Source organism: Electrona antarctica (genome assembly GCF_951216825.1).
Source record: "Electrona antarctica genome assembly, chromosome: 2".
Classification (NCBI taxonomy): domain Eukaryota; kingdom Metazoa; phylum Chordata; class Actinopteri; order Myctophiformes; family Myctophidae; genus Electrona; species Electrona antarctica.
The window spans coordinates 3,161,285-3,178,784 of record NC_136807.1 but is presented as its reverse complement, the minus strand read 5'-3'; the positions used below and the strand labels follow the sequence as shown (position 1 = coordinate 3,178,784).

General features: G+C 44.5%; 1 protein-coding gene across 1 annotated transcript in view; it reads left to right on the top strand.

Annotated features, from left to right (window-relative positions):
• LOC306940973 (vitamin D3 receptor A) overlaps window positions 1-17,500 on the top strand; it is a 94,452-nt gene that overhangs the window by 43,771 nt on the left and 33,181 nt on the right. Inside the window, exons 3-4 of the mRNA XM_079526277.1 lie at window positions 588-729; window positions 4,230-4,360. Of these exons, the coding sequence (XP_079382403.1) occupies window positions 590-729; window positions 4,230-4,360 (271 nt within the window). The 5' untranslated portion in view covers window positions 588-589. The remainder of the gene's footprint in view (window positions 1-587; window positions 730-4,229; window positions 4,361-17,500) is intronic.

The following is a 17,500-nucleotide window of genomic DNA, read 5'->3' as shown; positions in this document are numbered from 1 at the left end:
TGCATGTCCGTTTAAGTGTGTGTGTGTACATTGATCAGTTTCCAGCCTTTGGCAAATAGCCCTCGATCATTCAGTTCAATTATTTCTGTCAGTCATGCAACTCACAGATGTTTAATAACGTGTGTGTGTGTGTGTGTGTGTGTGTGTGTGTGTGTGTGTGTGTGTGTGTGTGTGTGTGTGTGTGTGTGTGTGTGTGTGTGTGTGTGTGTGTGTGTGTGTGTGCGTGCATGTGCATGCACGCGTGATTGCTTGCTTAAACACTGTGCCTGTGGCGACGCAGAACGGTCCTGTCGATGCCTTTCGCTAAATATGCTAATATCCTGATTCCTGACACCTGTGTATAAAGCCAGAAACATCAATTCCATGAGCTCACACACACACACACACACACACACACACACACACTCGGCCACGTACATTCGGCCTCACTCCCTCACTCCCACACCAAGAGCAGCTACAACATACACGCTGAAACACTCCCACACCAAGAGCAGCTACCACATACACGCTGAAACAAACGCTGAAGTTCATGGAGTCATAACTTGTGTCCATTACTAAAGGAACCGCTGTGTGTCTGTGTGTTGCAGTGATGGAGGCCATGACAGTGACCACCTCCATGGTGGATGAGTTCGACCGCAACGCTCCGCGGATCTGCGGCGTCTGTGGAGACAAGGCCACCGGGTTTCATTTCAACGCCATGACCTGTGAAGGCTGCAAGGGCTTCTTCAGGTAGGTGGGGTGTGTGTGTGTGGGGGGGGGGGTGTGTGTGTGTGTGTGTGTGTGTGTGTGTGTGTGTGTGTGTGTGTGTGTGTGTGTGTGTGTGTGTGTGTGTGTGTGTGTGTGTGTGTGTGTGTGTGTGTGTGTGTGTGTGTGTGTGTGTGTGTGTGTGTGTGGACTTACTTACTTGTGAAGGTCAGATGTCCCCACATAGTAGAATTTGAGAAATAGACATTTTGAGGACATTAACCTTTTCCTCACAAGGGAAATGGATTCAGGATGGGGTTGGGTTAGAATTATGCCAGATTTATACTTAGTTGTGCCCCTCGGTGTCACACACCGAAAATAGCTGATCTGCAAGTTCGCAATGAGTCGCAGCGCGACACGTTGTGAGCTTGTACATTGGCTATTTTCGGTGTGCAACAGAGGCGCGCATATAGTATAAATCAGGTTCTGGGGTCAGGCTTAAAATGTCCATTCATAAAATTGCTGTCCTACAAATGTGATTGTCCTCACAAGCAGCTGAACCTCATTATAATCATCAATTAGTTGAGTTGTTGGTAGGGCTGAGATCTAGACCTGGAGGAACCAAATCCAACATTGAGGAACCGGAATGGGTTCCATCGCATTCGGAACCTTTTCTGTTTTTATTTTATTTCATCACACTTAGATCTGGTACAGTACGTGGAAGTCTTCACATCTGCTATACAATTACAACGCCAGTGGTTCTCAGACTTTTGGATTTCATTACTCTGTGAGTGTACTAAATGTCCCCCCATTTGAGAGTGTCCCCCATTTGTGCGCTCTCAGATTTACAGACCTGTAAGGGTCCATTTGGTTACATGTGTACGCTCTCAGATTTACAGACCTGTAAGGGTACATTTGGTTACATGTGTACGCTCTCCGATTTACAGACCTGTAAGGGTCCATTTGGTTACATGTGTACACTCTCAGATTTACAGACCTGTAAGGGTCCATTTGGTTACATGTGTACACTCTCCGATTTACAGACCTGTAAGGGTCCATTTGGTTACATGTGTACACTCTCAGATTTACAGACCTGTAAGGGTCCATTTGGTTACATGTGTACGCTCTCAGATTTACAGACCTGTAAGGGTCCATTTGGTTACATGTGTACACTCTCAGATTTACAGACCTGTAAGGGTCCATTTGGTTACATGTGTACACTCTCAGATTTACAGACCTGTAAGGGTCCATTTGGTTACATGTGTACACTCTCAGATTTACAGACCTGTAAGGGTCCATTTGGTTACATGTGTACACTCTCAGATTTACAGACCTGTAAGGGTCCATTTGGTTACATGTGTACACTCTCAGATTTACAGACCTGTAAGGGTCCATTTGGAACCCCCTCAACGAACACACATGGGATCCCTGGGCCTCACTTTGAGAACCACTACAATATAGTGTGTGTGCGCGCAATATTTGATGTACTGTATGATTGTGTTTATCAAAAAGCATAATGAAGGCAAAACATATTGATTTTTCTAAATATATAGGAATCCTTAATACGCGTTAAGGACCTGTTAAGAGGGAATCGTTAAAGGGGCATTCCACTCATTTTCAACATTTTACTATGTCATTAATGTACCTTAGAGCTGTTGTATGGAAATAATAAAAACGTTTCCCCATTCTGTGTTTCCTAGAACTAGAGGTCTGAAAAAAATCATTAACATGGTGAAACACATCTTGATGACATCATCAAGATGTGTTTCACCATGTTAATGATTTTTTTCATAATTACAGTTCTAGGAAACACAAAATGGGGGGACTTTTTTATTATTTCCACACAACAGCTCTAAGGTATATTAATGACATAGTAAAATGTTGAAAATGGGTGGTTTTCCCCTTTAAGGAATCTGAATGGTTGAAATACTCAAAGATCCCAGCCCCAGTCGTGATGTGTCCCGTACCGCCGCAGAGGGTGGGTGGATGTTAGAATTTTCATTTTCAGCAGAAAAAGAACTGCATAGAGCGCTTCTTCTTCATGACGTGAGGGACAGTGTGAACACACCCTGCCCTCTGTTTCCTTGTGTCTGTGTGTACATGTTCTGCCTGCCTGCGTCCGTGCGTGTGTGTGTGTGTGTGTGTGTGTCTGTGTGTGAAATGATTTACGTGGTATGCATTACCACTGTGAGACACTATAACCACTTCAACCCTATAGACTTTGTTGACCTGTGTCCTCCATGACTCTATAGTAGTAGCCTATAGACCGATTCAGAAACAGGCCCCCTGGTCGCAGCCAACCTAAACTAAGCATTTAAAGTATGAGGCATAAAGTACAGCAGCCTTGTGTTCATACAACAGAAAGATTGGGTATTGGGTAAGACTGACGTTGATACAAAACAAATATATCAATACATTACATCACATTTACTGATTATTCGATGAATCGAAAAAGCAATTGATGGAATAATCGCTGAGAATATAATCACTGGTTGCATCACAAATCTTCTCTTATGGGGGTCCCTGTCTTCTCTTTTGGGGGTCCCTGGACCCTGGCGCAAAACGTTAACATATTATGTATCAATGTAGGTGTTCTTGGCACAAGAAGGTTGAAGTACTGCCCTAAATGCCAGTGTGTGGTTGCCCTTCCAGTGTGTGGTTGCCCTTCCAGTGTGTGGTTGCCCTTCCAGTGTGTGGTTGCCCTTCCAGTGTGTGGTTGCCCTTCCAGTGTGTGGTTGCCCTTCCAGTGTGTGGTTGCCCTTCCAGTGTGTGGTTGCCCTTCCAGTGTGTGGTTGCCCTTCCAGTGTGTGGTTGTGGTTGCCCTTCCAGTGTGTGGTTGCCCTTCCAGTGTGTGGTTGCCCTAAATGCCAGTGTGTGGTTGTGGTTGTGCCCTAAATGCCAGTGTGTGGTTGTGGTTGCCCTTCCAGTGTGTGGTTGCCCTAAATGCCAGTGTGTGGTTGTGCCCTAAATGCCAGTGTGTGGTTGTGGTTGTGCCCTAAATGCCAGTGTGTGGTTGTGGTTGTGCCCTAAATGCCAGTGTGTGGTTGTGGTTGCCCTTCCAGTGTGTGGTTGCCCTAAATGCCAGTGTGTGGTTGTGGTTGCCCTTCCAGTGTGTGGTTGCCCTAAATGCCAGTGTGTGGTTGCCCTAAATGCCAGTGTGTGGTTGTGGTTGTGCCCTAAATGCCAGTGTGTGGTTGTGGTTGCCCTTCCAGTGTGTGGTTGCCCTAAATGCCAGTGTGTGGTTGTGGTTGCCCTTCCAGTGTGTGGTTGCCCTAAATGCCAGTGTGTGGTTGCCCTAAATGCCAGTGTGTGGTTGTGGTTGTGCCCTAAATGCCAGTGTGTGGTTGTGGTTGCCCTTCCAGTGTGTGGTTGCCCTAAATGCCAGTGTGTGGTTGTGCCCTAAATGCCAGTGTGTGGTTGTGGTTGTGCCCTAAATGCCAGTGTGTGGTTGTGGTTGTGCCCTAAATGCCAGTGTGTGGTTGTGGTTGCCCTTCCAGTGTGTGGTTGCCCTAAATGCCAGTGTGTGGTTGTGGTTGCCCTTCCAGACGCAGTATGAAGCGTAAGGCTACGTTCACGTGTCCCTTCAACGGAAGCTGCACCATCACCAAGGACAACCGCAGACACTGCCAGGCCTGCCGGCTCAAACGCTGCGTCGACATCGGAATGATGAAAGAATGTGAGTTCACTGTGTTGTCACTCACCGTCACATGCACTTTGATGATGAAATGAAAAGAATGTGAGTTCACTGTGTTGTCACTCACCGTCACATGCACTTTGATGATGAAATGAAAAGAATGTGAGTTCACTGTGTTGTCACTCACCGTCACATGCACTTTGTCTTAACCCTGATACTATATGCACTGGTGGGAAAAGTACTCACACTCGTTACTTAACCCTTTTAGGCCTGACCTCAAAATGTTAAAAAATCTTCTAAATCCTCCAGTTTTCTGAAATAAATATTTTCACGATTTTTCAAAAATAGCAGACCTACAAGCTCGTAGCGCGCCACTCGGTGGCGCGCTACGAGCTTGTAGATCTGCTATTTTTCAATAGCTAAATTATAACATAATGTTTAAAACACCAAAAGGGGTTCCCGCCCAGAATGGGTTAAGTACAAGAATCAATACTGCAATGTAGAACTACAAGTGAAAGTACGGTAATCAAAGTCGACTTGAGTAAAAATACTAACTTAAAGTATTGGTATCAAAATGTACTTAAAGTACCACGAGTAGAAAGTGTGCAGAATGTCCCCATTTCACAAGTTCAAAATGTATAAAAAAGCTTTTGAAAATAGCAGATCTACAAGCTCACAACGCGTTGTAAGCTTGTAGATCAGCTATTTCCAAATGGCTGAAATGTATATATAGGACTACAGTGGTTAACTAGAAAAAGTGCCCTTCTGGGCACAGGTCTCCACCAGGAGGATAGGACTGTGTGAGATGTTTGGCAAAATGTTTAGGAGTAATATAAACATGTTTGCCTTTGATGGCAATTGGATGACTTGAGACATTTTGTTCCAAAAATGTGTTTTGCAAAAATCAACCTGTTGGTGGCGCTATAACAGGCCAATGTGAAAAGGGTGGCATATATTCCTCAGCCTAGTAAGAAAATGTGTGAAAGATTTCACGTAAATTGCATGCTGCGTTCATGATTTGAGGCTTTTGTTCAAAACGGGGCAATCTTGCAAACTGTGAAAGCCAATTATAGCCAATTAGGATGGAATATGAAATATCGGATAGATCCGACTTGAGCACATGACCATAGAGATACTGTGTAACGATTTGTGTCGGCCTCCTGGTGGCTATAAAAGGCAGATGCGGAAAATGCAGGTCAAAGGTTTGTCCTTGGCCTCTAGGGAGTGTGCATGCAACGTTTCACGCAGATTGGTGCAGTTTTAGGGGGCAGAGGTTCATCGTTGGCATCCAGGGAGTGTGTGTGCAAAGTTTGGCATCGACCGGGTTAACGGTGCCGGAGATTAGCTGGTAACAGACGGACGGAAGGACACACACACAAACACACACACGGACGGAGTGCAAAACATACTCTCTCCCCATGCCTTCGGCCTGGTGGAGACAATAAAGCAAGCCACAAGAGGTCTTAGGTTACCGGGTATTTTATAATGGCTGAGAGGCGTAGTGAGGCACGACGTGTAGCAATGTTTTTGATTTTAGTTTTAGTCATAGTCTCTTGAATAGTTTTCATTTAGTTTTAGTCACATTTTAGTCAACTAAAAATATGTGTGTGCAGTTTTGAGAATGCCGTTAGGTTGTGAAAAACGTGTGTTAACAATCGTGGAAAACTGTAATATATGTGGTGTGTAGACAACATTCAGCCACTAGATTGTCCTAGATTTCCTACGCCACAACACGTCTGTTGCATAAGGTTCCTTATTTCCCTGAGGTGTGTCTATAAGGCAGCACACAGACGCAGTTTGCTACTTTGTAATGCGGTGGCTGCATCCACTGCAATCACAATCATAATATAGGCATATATCTTTTCCTTTTTCTTTTTGGATGAGGGCCCAGGTAGGGCCGCGGGCCTTCATTTCCGGGCCTGTTGAGATAGGTAGTATAGGTAGTACGTTTTGTGTCAGTCAGTCAGTCAGTGTATCACTCAAAGTCCCCATACATACATACGCTCAAATAGTGCCCACCCACTCAGTTCGGAGTACCGTATATGCTTCTGCCATCTGGCCTTTGCTTGTGTGTCCCTAGGACCACAACAAACAGGTATAAATACTCCTTTGCTTGTGTGTCCCTAGGACCACAACAAACAGGTATAAATACTCCTTTGCTTGTGTGTCCCTAGGACCACAACAAACAGGTATAAATACTCCTTTGTCCCTGCCTCGATCCGAGCAGTCAATGCTGCCGGAAGAAAGGAAAAAAATCACACCCGTGTGAACTGAGTGGTGTAAGGTTTTATATAGCATGATCAGCTGTGGTCTGACGTAATGTCTGACGTAATGAAATAAGGTAAGGTATTATGTAGCCTGATCAGCTCTGATCTGACGTAATGAAATCACACCCGGATGTGATTTCACAACTGGCTTTTTCTGTGCAGAGAAAATGACCATGGTTGCTACGGTCATCCAGTTCACCCGGGTGTGATTTAATTACGTCAGAAATTATTTTGAACATAGCAACCATGCTCATTTTTTTCTGCACACAAAAGCCAGTTGTAGGAGTGGTTTACACCACTCAAAAACCCTGAAATGATGATGATGATGTTTTAGTACCTAGCACTTTATGATGATGACACTTTATGATGCTATTATGCTTCACTTTGTACTGTACTTGGTTGGCTTCCCTTTTTTTCTTATCCTTTTTATCAATTGCACAGTTGTGCTCATGCTATGTTGTCACATGTCTGTTGCTGTTTTGTACTGTTTTTACGTTTCAAACCTCTACGAACTGCTGTAAACCAAATCGCCCTCCGGGGACATTAACAGTAAGCATGTAACGATTCACTCAACTCACGATACGATTCGTATTTATTTTATTTTATATAATTTATCTTCCCCCTTTTTCCAAATGTTTTATTTAACTACATGAAGTAGCGTTACTTTTGACAGAAACATGAAAACATGCAGAAACATGCAGAAACATAATGGCCTTCCTTGATGAGTATCAACGACCATCATCACCTGGGCACAGTCACAGACACACACAGCTCCCCTCTACAGTCACAGACACACACAGCTCCCCTCTACAGTCACAGACACACACAGCTCCCCTCTACAGTCACAGACACACACAGCTCCCCTCTACAGTCACAGACACACACAGCTCCCCTCTACAGTCACAGACACACAGCTCCCCTCTACAGTCACAGACACACACAGCTCCCCTCTACAGTCACAGACACACACAGCTCCCCTCTACAGTCACAGACACACAGCTCCCCTCTACAGTCACAGTCACACACAGCTCCCCTCTACAGTCACAGACACACACAGCTCCCCTCTACAGTCACAGACACACACAGCTCCCCTCTACAGTCACAGACACACACAGCTCCCCTCTACAGTCACAGACACACACAGCTCCCCTCTACAGTCAGTCACACACAGCTCCCCTCTACAGTCACAGACACACACAGCTCCCCTCTACAGTCACAGACACACACAGCTCCCCTCTACAGTCACAGACACACACAGCTCCCCTCTACAGTCACAGACACACACAGCTCCCCTCTACAGTCACACACAGCTCCCCTCTACAGTCACAGACACACACAGCTCTCCTCTACAGTCACAGACACACACAGCTCCCCTCTACAGTCACAGACACACACAGCTCCCCTCTACAGTGCTCTACTACTGAAAGTGACTATCATTTCTCTCCAAAAGCACTTGAATATGATGGAATATGACTAAAGCTCACATTTAACATTTGTGTAACAATTTAATTGTCACACCCACTTCTGGCCAGCTCTAGGTGTTAAAATGTTCAGAATTTTCAAAGGGCCCTTTTATTTCAGCTTTGGGTAAAATGGTATCATCATTTTAACATCGCCTTCAAATATTTTCCAATTTCATTGAATGATACATCATATGAAAGCTTACATTCTGTACTTTAATAATCTGTAAAAAACTGAAAAATTACTCTGATCGAGATGAGGGCCTTTCTACATCAAAGAGAAAGAAGGAACATCCGTACACTTGTATTTTAGAGCTCCATAGTAGACTTACTTTATATCCAGCTTTGAGGGTGTGTAAACACAAACCATTGTCCTAACACAGACATTGAATGCCATTGACAATGAATGGCCTGTTTTGAGTGCTTGTGCAAACACAAACATTGAAGATGAAGGTGAGGACGCAAATTGTGATTGGCCGGAATAAGAGCGCCCCTCCCTTCACACAAGTGTGATTGTATCGACCAAAAGCCTCAACGTTTCGACCGTGAGGTCTTCATCAGGCACATATTCTAATGACAGGAAGCAGAACAAATGGAATAATTGATTAATGATCATGCATGACAGGTGGGAGTGGGAAGGAGCACAGCAACCTAAACGTATGTTCCCCTTCCTGTCCTAAACGTATGTTCCCCTTCCTGTCCTAAACGTATGTTCCCCTTCCTGTCCTAAACGTATGTTCCCCTTCCTGTCCTAAACGTATGTTCCCCTTCCTGTCCTAAACGTATGTTCCCCTTCCTGTCCTAAACGTATGTTCCCCTTCCTGTCCTAAACGTATGTTCCCCTTCCTGTCCTAAACGTATGTTCCCCTTCCTGTCATCATAGGTCACAGCAACCTAAACGTATGTTCCCCTTCCTGTCATCATATTTAACCTAAACGTATGTTCCCCTTCCTGTCATCATATTTAACCTAAACGTATGTTCCCCTTCCTGTCATCATATTTAACCTAAACGTATGTTCCCCTTCCTGTCATCATGTCTCCCTGATGAAGACCTCGCGGTCGAAACATTATGGCTTTTTGCCAATATGATAAAGTAAGTCTACCATGGAGCTCTAAAAACAAGTGTGCGGATGTTGCTTCTTTCTCTTTGGTGTTTGCCTTGACGTTCAGCACCTGGCCTTTAAATACAGGCATAAGATGTGCACACAATCCTCTCTGTGATGTTACAGGCTAGCCACGTGAAGTCAATCCTCTCTGTGATGTTACAGGCTAGCCACGTGAAGTCAATCCTCTCTGTGATGTTACAGGCTAGCCACGTGAAGTCAATCCTCTCTGTGATGTTACAGGCTAGCCACGTGAAGTCAATCCTCTCTGTGATGTTACAGGCTAGCCACGTGAAGTCAATCCTCTCTGTGATGTTACAGGCTATATCAAATCAAATCAAATCAAACTTTATTTGTATAGCACATTTACATCGACCGAGGTCGAACCAAAGTGCTTCACATTACAGAGCATAATAACATACACAGAGGCAAACAGAAAGAGGGGGATAGAATATAGCATTATTTCAATATGTAAGAGAGCAAAATGTAAAATACAATAAGCAGTACATGGGAACGTCGTACATGGGTAGACTTAAATGAAATTGAATTAAAAGCGATAGAGTAAAAAATAGTCTTTAATAGGGATTTGAAAGCCGTCAACGAGCGAGCAGAGTGAACATGGAGCGGCAGGGCGTTCCAGAGGTTGGGACCGGCCACGGCGAACGCGCAATCTCCTCTGGCCCTGAAATGTGTGTCAGGCACAATCAGGAGAGACTGATTAGCCGATCTCAGGGCTCTTGTTGGGACGTACGGAGTGAGCTAAATATGGAGGGGACAGGTCAATAGCCACGTCAATAGCCACGTGAAGTCTGAGATCCACATTATAGCCACACCATTGTAGAAACCAGTGGTTTTCAACCAGTGGTCCAGTCCCAGGTGGTCCCCAGTTAAACTTAAAATGATGAGAGAGTTGGTAACCAAATGGACCCTTTTAGATCTTTAACTCTTGAGAGCGTAGAATAATTGTTATTTTGATCAACGTTTGCCTGTTATCTCTCCTAATGGTACCATCTTCAATACAGCATGGAATTGTGGGCAAAATCTTACCCAACGACAACAATATTCTTTAGTTTTGGGTCTGAGAGGCTAAATGTCATCAAATGGTGGTCCGTGGCTCAAATGGGTCTGAGAGGCTAAATGTCATCAAATGGTGGTCCGTGGCTCAAATGGGTCTGAGAGGCTAAATGTCATCAAATGGTGGTCCGTGGCTCAAATGGGTCTGAGAGGCTAAATGTCATCAAACGGTGGTCCGTGGCTCAAATGGGTCTGAGAGGCTAAATGTCATCACATGGTGGTCCGTGGCTCAAATGGGTCTGAGAGGCTAAATGTCATCAAATGGTGGTCCGTGGCTCAAATGGGTCTGAGAGGCTAAATGTCATCAAACGGTGGTCCGTGGCTCAAATGGGTCTGAGAGGCTAAATGTCATCAAATGGTGGTCCGTGGCTCAAATGGGTCTGAGAGGCTAAATGTCATCAAATGGTGGTCCGTGGCTCAAATGGGTCTGAGAGGCTAAATGTCATCAAATGGTGGTCCGTGGCTCAAATGGGTCTGAGAGGCTAAATGTCATCAAATGGTGGTCCGTGGCTCAAATGGGTCTGAGAGGCTAAATGTCATCAAATGGTGGTCCGTGGCTCAAATGGGTCTGAGAGGCTAAATGTCATCAAATGGTGGTCCGTGGCTCAAATGGGTCTGAGAGGCTAAATGTCATCAAATGGTGGTCCGTGGCTCAAATGGGTCTGAGAGGCTAAATGTCAGTGGTCCGTGGCTCAAATGCTGAATTTGATAGATCACCACATGCAGTGAAACACTCTGGTGCCTTTCATGTTCACACCTAAAGCCCGCTAAAAAGGTCTTGGTTTGTGTTCAGACCTTCCTGTGTTAAGCAACCAAAAACTGTTTAAAAAAAATACTAATAAAAAATGACATGTGGTTGGTTGTACAGTCCGTTTTTTTCTTTTTTTTGTCTACATAACAGTCTTATCAATATGACCTTTAACACAGATAGAACCAACATCAACATGTTACACAGGGGAGGTAAAATCAAGGTCACATCTGGTATAGACTTCCCTATTAAACCATTTTGGGCGGGAACCCCTTTTGGTGTTAGAATTAGCATCATGTTATGCTTTAGCTATTGAAAAATAGCAGATCTACAAGCTCATAGCGCGCCACCGAGTGGCACGCTTACGAGCTTGTAGGTCTGCTATTTTTCAAAAATCGAATGTCAGGATGTCAAGAAGACATTTGATCTCAGGTCAAAATGGGTTAAATAAAGTTTCAATTACTCCATCGAAGCCAACGACGCAATGTAGAGTTGATGTTCTCAGGGCGACCCGGATCAGGTTGAGATTCTTTCATAATTCCATCTGGCTCCGATCAGACTGCTGCTCTGCTGTGGACTCTGCTTTTTGTTTGGCTTTTTAATCACAAATGTCTGCCTTCTCGTAATATTACACACACACACACACACACACACACACACACACACACACACACACTGTGTATGTACACAGGTGTTTGGATTATCTCTCTGACGCTAATATACACTCCGTCGTACAACGTTGTCATGCACCGATACTAGCAGATCTACAAGCTCACAACGTCACATCATGACAAGTTGTGAGCTTGTAGATCTGCTACTTTCAACTCGTGACACCATCGTACAACGTGGTGTCAGACTGCGTGCCCAAATCAAATGTTGGCACAGATTAGCGTCAGGTACTGTAGCCTGGCATGCAACTAAATGGTGTTCCTGGTTGATGTAGTGTAGCCTGGCCTGCAACTAAATGGTTGTTCCTGGTTGATGTAGTGTAGCCTGGCCTGCAACTAAATGGTGTTCCTGGTTGATGTAGTGTAGCCTGGCCTGCAACTAAATGGTTGTTCCTGGTTGATGTAGTGTAGACTGGCCTGCAACTAAATGGTGTTCCTGGTTGATGTACTGTAGCCTGGCCTGCAACTAAATGGTTGTTCCTGGTTGATGTAGTGTAGACTGGCCTGCAACTAAATGGTTTCCCTGGTTGATGTAGTGTAGACTGGCCTGCAACTAAATGGTGTTCCTGGTTGATGTATTGTAGACTGGCCTGCAACTAAATGGTTTCCCTGGTTGATGTAGTGCAGACTGGCCTGCAACTAAATGGTTTTCCTGGTTGATGTACTGTAGACTGGCCTGCACCTAAATGGTGTTCCTGGTTGATGTAGTGTAGACTGGCCTGCAACTAAATGGTGTTCCTGGTTGATGTAGTGTAGACTGGCCTGCAACTAAATGGTTTCCCTGGTTGATGTACTGTAGACTGGCCTGCAACTAAATGGTTGTTCCTGGTTGATGTAGTGTAGACTGGCCTGCAACTAAATGGTGTTCCTGGTTGATGTAGTGTAGACTGGCCTGCAACTAAATGGTGTTCCTGGTTGATGTATTGTAGACTGGCCTGCAACTAAATGGTGTTCCTGGTTGATGTAGTGTAGACTGGCCTGCAACTAAATGGTGTTCCTGGTTGATGTATTGTAGACTGGCCTGCACCTAAATGGTGTTCCTGGTTGATGTAGTGTAGACTGGCCTGCAACTAAATGGTGTTCCTGGTTGATGTAGTGTAGACTGGCCTGCAACTAAATGGTTTCCCTGGTTGATGTAGTATAGCCTGGCCTGCAACTAAATGGTGTTCCTGGTTGATGTACTGTAGCCTGGCCTGCAACTAAATGGTGTTCCTGGTTGATGTAGTGTAGACTGGCCTGCAACTAAATGGTTGTTCCTGGTTGATGTAGTGTAGCCTGGCCTGCAACTAAATGGTGTTCCTGGTTGATGTAGTGTAGACTGGCCTGCAACTAAATGGTGTTCCTGGTTGATGTAGTGTAGACTGGCCTGCAACTAAATGGTGTTCCTGGTTGATGTAGTGTAGACTGGCCTGCAACTAAATGGTGTTCCTGGTTCATGTACTGTAGACTGGCCTGCAACGAAATGGTGTTCCTGGTTGATGTAGTGTAGACTGGCCTGCAACTAAATGGTGTTCCTGGTTCATGTACTGTAGACTGGCCTGCAACTAAATGGTTGTTCCTGGTTGATGTAGTGCAGACTGGCCTGCAACTAAATGGTTTTCCTGGTTGATGTAGTGTAGACTGGCCTGCAACTAAATGGTTGTTCCTGGTTGATGTAGTGTAGACTGGCCTGCAACTAAATGGTTGTTCCTGGTTGATGTAGTGCAGACTGGCCTGCAACTAAATGGTTTTCCTGGTTGATGTAGTGTAGACTGGCCTGCAACTAAATGGTTGTTCCTGGTTGATGTAGTGCAGACTGGCCTGCAACTAAATGGTTTTCCTGGTTGATGTACTGTAGACTGGCCTGCAACTAAATGGTGTTCCTGGTTCATGTACTGTAGACTGGCCTGCAACTAAATGGTGTTCCTGGTTGATGTAGTGTAGACTGGCCTGCAACTAAATGGTGTTCCTGGTTGATGTACTGTAGACTGGCCTGCAACTAAATGGTGTTCCTGGTTCATGTACTGTAGACTGGCCTGCAACTAAATGGTGTTCCTGGTTGATGTAGTGTAGACTGGTCTGCAACTAAATGGTGTTCCTGGTTGATGTACTGTAGCCTGGCCTGCAACTAAATGGTGTTCCTGGTTGATGTAGTGTAGACTGGCCTGCAACTAAATGGTTGTTCCTGGTTGATGTACTAGACTGGCCTGCAACTAAATGGTTTTCCTGGTTGATGTATTGTAGACTGGCCTGCAACTAAATGGTGTTCCTGGTTGATGTACTGTAGACTGGCCTGCAACTAAATGGTGTTCCTGGTTGATGTAGTGTAGACTGGCCTGCAACTAAATGGTGTTCCTGGTTGATGTACTGTAGACTGGCCTGCAACTAAATGGTGTTCCTGGTTGATGTACTGTAGACTGGCCTGCAACTAAATGGTGTTCCTGGTTGATGTACTGTAGCCTGGCCTGCAACTAAATGGTGTTCCTGGTTGATGTACTGTAGACTGGCCTGCAACTAAATGGTGTTCCTAGTTGATGTACTGTAGCCTGGCCTGCAACTAAATGGTGTTCCTGGTTGATGTACTGTAGACTGGCCTGCAACTAAATGGTGTTCCTGGTTGATGTAGTGTAGACTGGCCTGCAACTAAATGGTTGTTCCTGGTTGATGTAGTGTAGACTGGCTGCAAACTAAATGGTCTCCCTGGTTGATGTAGTGTAGACTGGCCTGCAACTAAATGGTGTTCCTGGTTGATGTAGTGTAGAGTGGCCTGCAACTAAATGGTCTCCCTGGTTAATGTAGTGTAGACTGGCCTGCAACTAAATGGTTTCCCTGGTTGATGTACTGTAGACTAGCCTGCAACTAAATGGTGTTCCTGGTTGATTAGCATTTAATCTAATATTCATTGTTAGCTGCGACTGAAAGCCATTGTGTGTGTGGCAGGGTGTAAACTGATCTGATTTGAAATATGAGGACAGTTAATGGAGGATATGAATAATAATGACAGGCCGTGCCATATGTTAGATTCTCTTCCTACTGCAGAGAAGAAGAAATACCTCTGGAAATAGCAAAACTATAAGTCACCAAATAACTAAATCAACAATTCAGTACATAGCCGATACTGGATTATTGGGCCCCTTGGTATCGATAATGTTTGGGTCTATCGATCTTCTTCTCAAGTTTAGAGGTCCGAGGTTGTGTCATTATTTGGTGGATCACGGCTGAATGAGTAAAGCCCCCCCAAAAAAGATTTTGTCAGTCACACAAGCTCATAACATCCTGACTTGATTGATTGATTGAATACTTTATTAACAGTTTGCAAAAAGCACAGTAGTACAGTTCAATACAAGGTCTGCTAAGACCCCATTGGCTTTTTTCTTTCATATTCAATTCATGACAGTTTGTGAGCTTGTAGATCCACCTAACTCCATTTTTGAGGTTTTTGATTATTTATTTTTCTTAAATCACTGCTATTGAACACCCTTCACGTCTGTGTGTTGGTTAAAAATATATATTGAACCAATGGAAAGTAATAAAAAGTGCTTCAGAAAAAACCTCTTAACTCCATTGGACCCTCAAACTCCACCACCTCTCTCCCTCTCATGCAAACAATTGACAATATATAAAGTCACAACACCAACGTTGATGAGGCAGTATTGCTTTGTTTTAAAAATACAAGGGTTTCTTCATTTCCTGAAAAGTTGTGGAGTTAGGTGGTTTCTTCCCGACAGCAGAGATATGCTCCTTGTGAGTGTAAGGACTCACGTTCATGTCCGACTCCCGTCTCGTCTGACGTGCCTCTCCTCTCCTGCATCCTTGGGTTTCCTGTGTGTCTACAGGAAGCAGTGCTTCTCAAGCATTTTCATATCAAGGACTTCTTGGGCTCCATTTTCGTCACCGCTAAACCCCTTATCCCTAAACTTCTTTGCCTTTTTTTACTTACTATTTTGCAAAACATTTTTGAATAGTTAAAATGGCCAGTCGACAAGCTCACAACGTGTCAATGTAGATTGGCTGGTTGAACTATTCAAAAATGTTTTTCGAAATAGTAAAAAAGGCAAAGAAGTTTAGGGATAAGGGGTTTAGCGGTGACGAAAATGGAGCCCCTTGTATTTTTGGCCACACAGACCCTCATGTTGTGCCAGGGAGGGCGTGCGCCGCACCCCCATGAGAGACGATGTACAGTAGGGGTGCCCTGAATCTACCAGTAGATGTGGCAGCGGTGGCCGAACGGATTGCGGAGCGGTCTTGATACCGGAAGGTCACCAGTTCGAATCAGCGGTCCGACACGTTAAAATTACCACCGCTGAAGTGCCCTTGAACAAGGCATTGAACCACTACGATGAAATGTTCTATGAGCAGGGCCTGGCTGGAAACAAGTTCTTGAGCTTAGCCCAGATACCCTGGGTAAATATAGTAATCATTTCATTTCATTTCATAGATCACAAAGGCTGTGCAGGTAGAACACATGACATGCCCTACAAATATATTATTTAATAAAGAAGGCACATGCCACTTGAATTAAGGTGACTTGATTGATTGACATCAAAAAGGGCCTGTGCGTCAGCTCAAACCCACAATGTAGTACTTTGTTTTCAAGTATCACCAACGTCCGTAGCATTACAACGTTTTATACAAGGAAACCCTAACAGTACATACATTTCCCCCTGTATCTCCCATGCCAAGTGCGTTTGTCTTCTATGTAACACCATTCCAAAGCCCCCTCAGGTACATTGTCTTATATGTAACACCATTCCAAAGCCCCCTCAGGTACATTGTCTTCTATGTAACACCATTCCAAAGCCCCCTCAGGTACATTGTCTTCTATGTAACACCATTCCAAAGCCCCCTCAGGTACATTGTCTTCTATGTAACACCATTCCAAAGCCCCCTCAGGTACATTGTCTTCTATGTAACACCATTCCAAAGCCCCCTCAGGTACATTGTCTTCTATGTAACACCATTCCAAAGCCCCCTCAGGTACATTGTCTTATATGTAACACCATTCCAAAGCCCCCTCAGGTACATTGTCTTCTATGTAACACCATTCCAAAGCCCCCTCAGGTACATTGTCTTATATGTAACACCATTCCAAAGCCCCCTCAGGTACATTGTCTTATATGTAACACCATTCCAAAGCCCCCTCAGGTACATTGTCTTCTATGTAACACCATTCCAAAGCCCCCTCAGGTACATTGTCTTATATGTAACACCATTCCAAAGCCCCCTCAGGTACATTGTCTTCTATGTAACACCATTCCAAAGCCCCCTCAGGTACATTGTCTTATATGTAACACCATTCCAAAGCCCCCTCAGGTACATTGTCTTATATGTAACACCATTCCAAAGCCCCCTCAGGTACATTGTCTTCTATGTAACACCATTCCAAAGCCCCCTCAGGTACATTGTCTTCTATGTAACACCATTCCAAAGCCCCCTCAGGTACATTGTCTTCTATGTAACACCATTCCAAAGCCCCCTCAGGTACATTGTCTTCTATGTAACACCATTCCAAAGCCCCCTCAGGTACATTGTCTTATATGTAACACCATTCCAAAGCCCCCTCAGGTACATTGTCTTATATGTAACACCATTCCAAAGCCCCCTCAGGTACATTGTCTTATATGTAACACCATTCCAAAGCCCCCTCAGGTACATTGTCTTATATGTAACACCATTCCAAAGCCCCCTCAGGTACATTGTCTTATATGTAACACCATTCCAAAGCCCCCTCAGGTACATTGTCTTATATGTAACACCATTCCAAAGCCCCCTCAGGTACATTGTCTTATATGTAACACCATTCCAAAGCCCCCTCAGGTACATTGTTTAACTATTTTCAACAATTGGATAATATTTTTTTCTGGTGGGTAGCTCTTGCTGAGC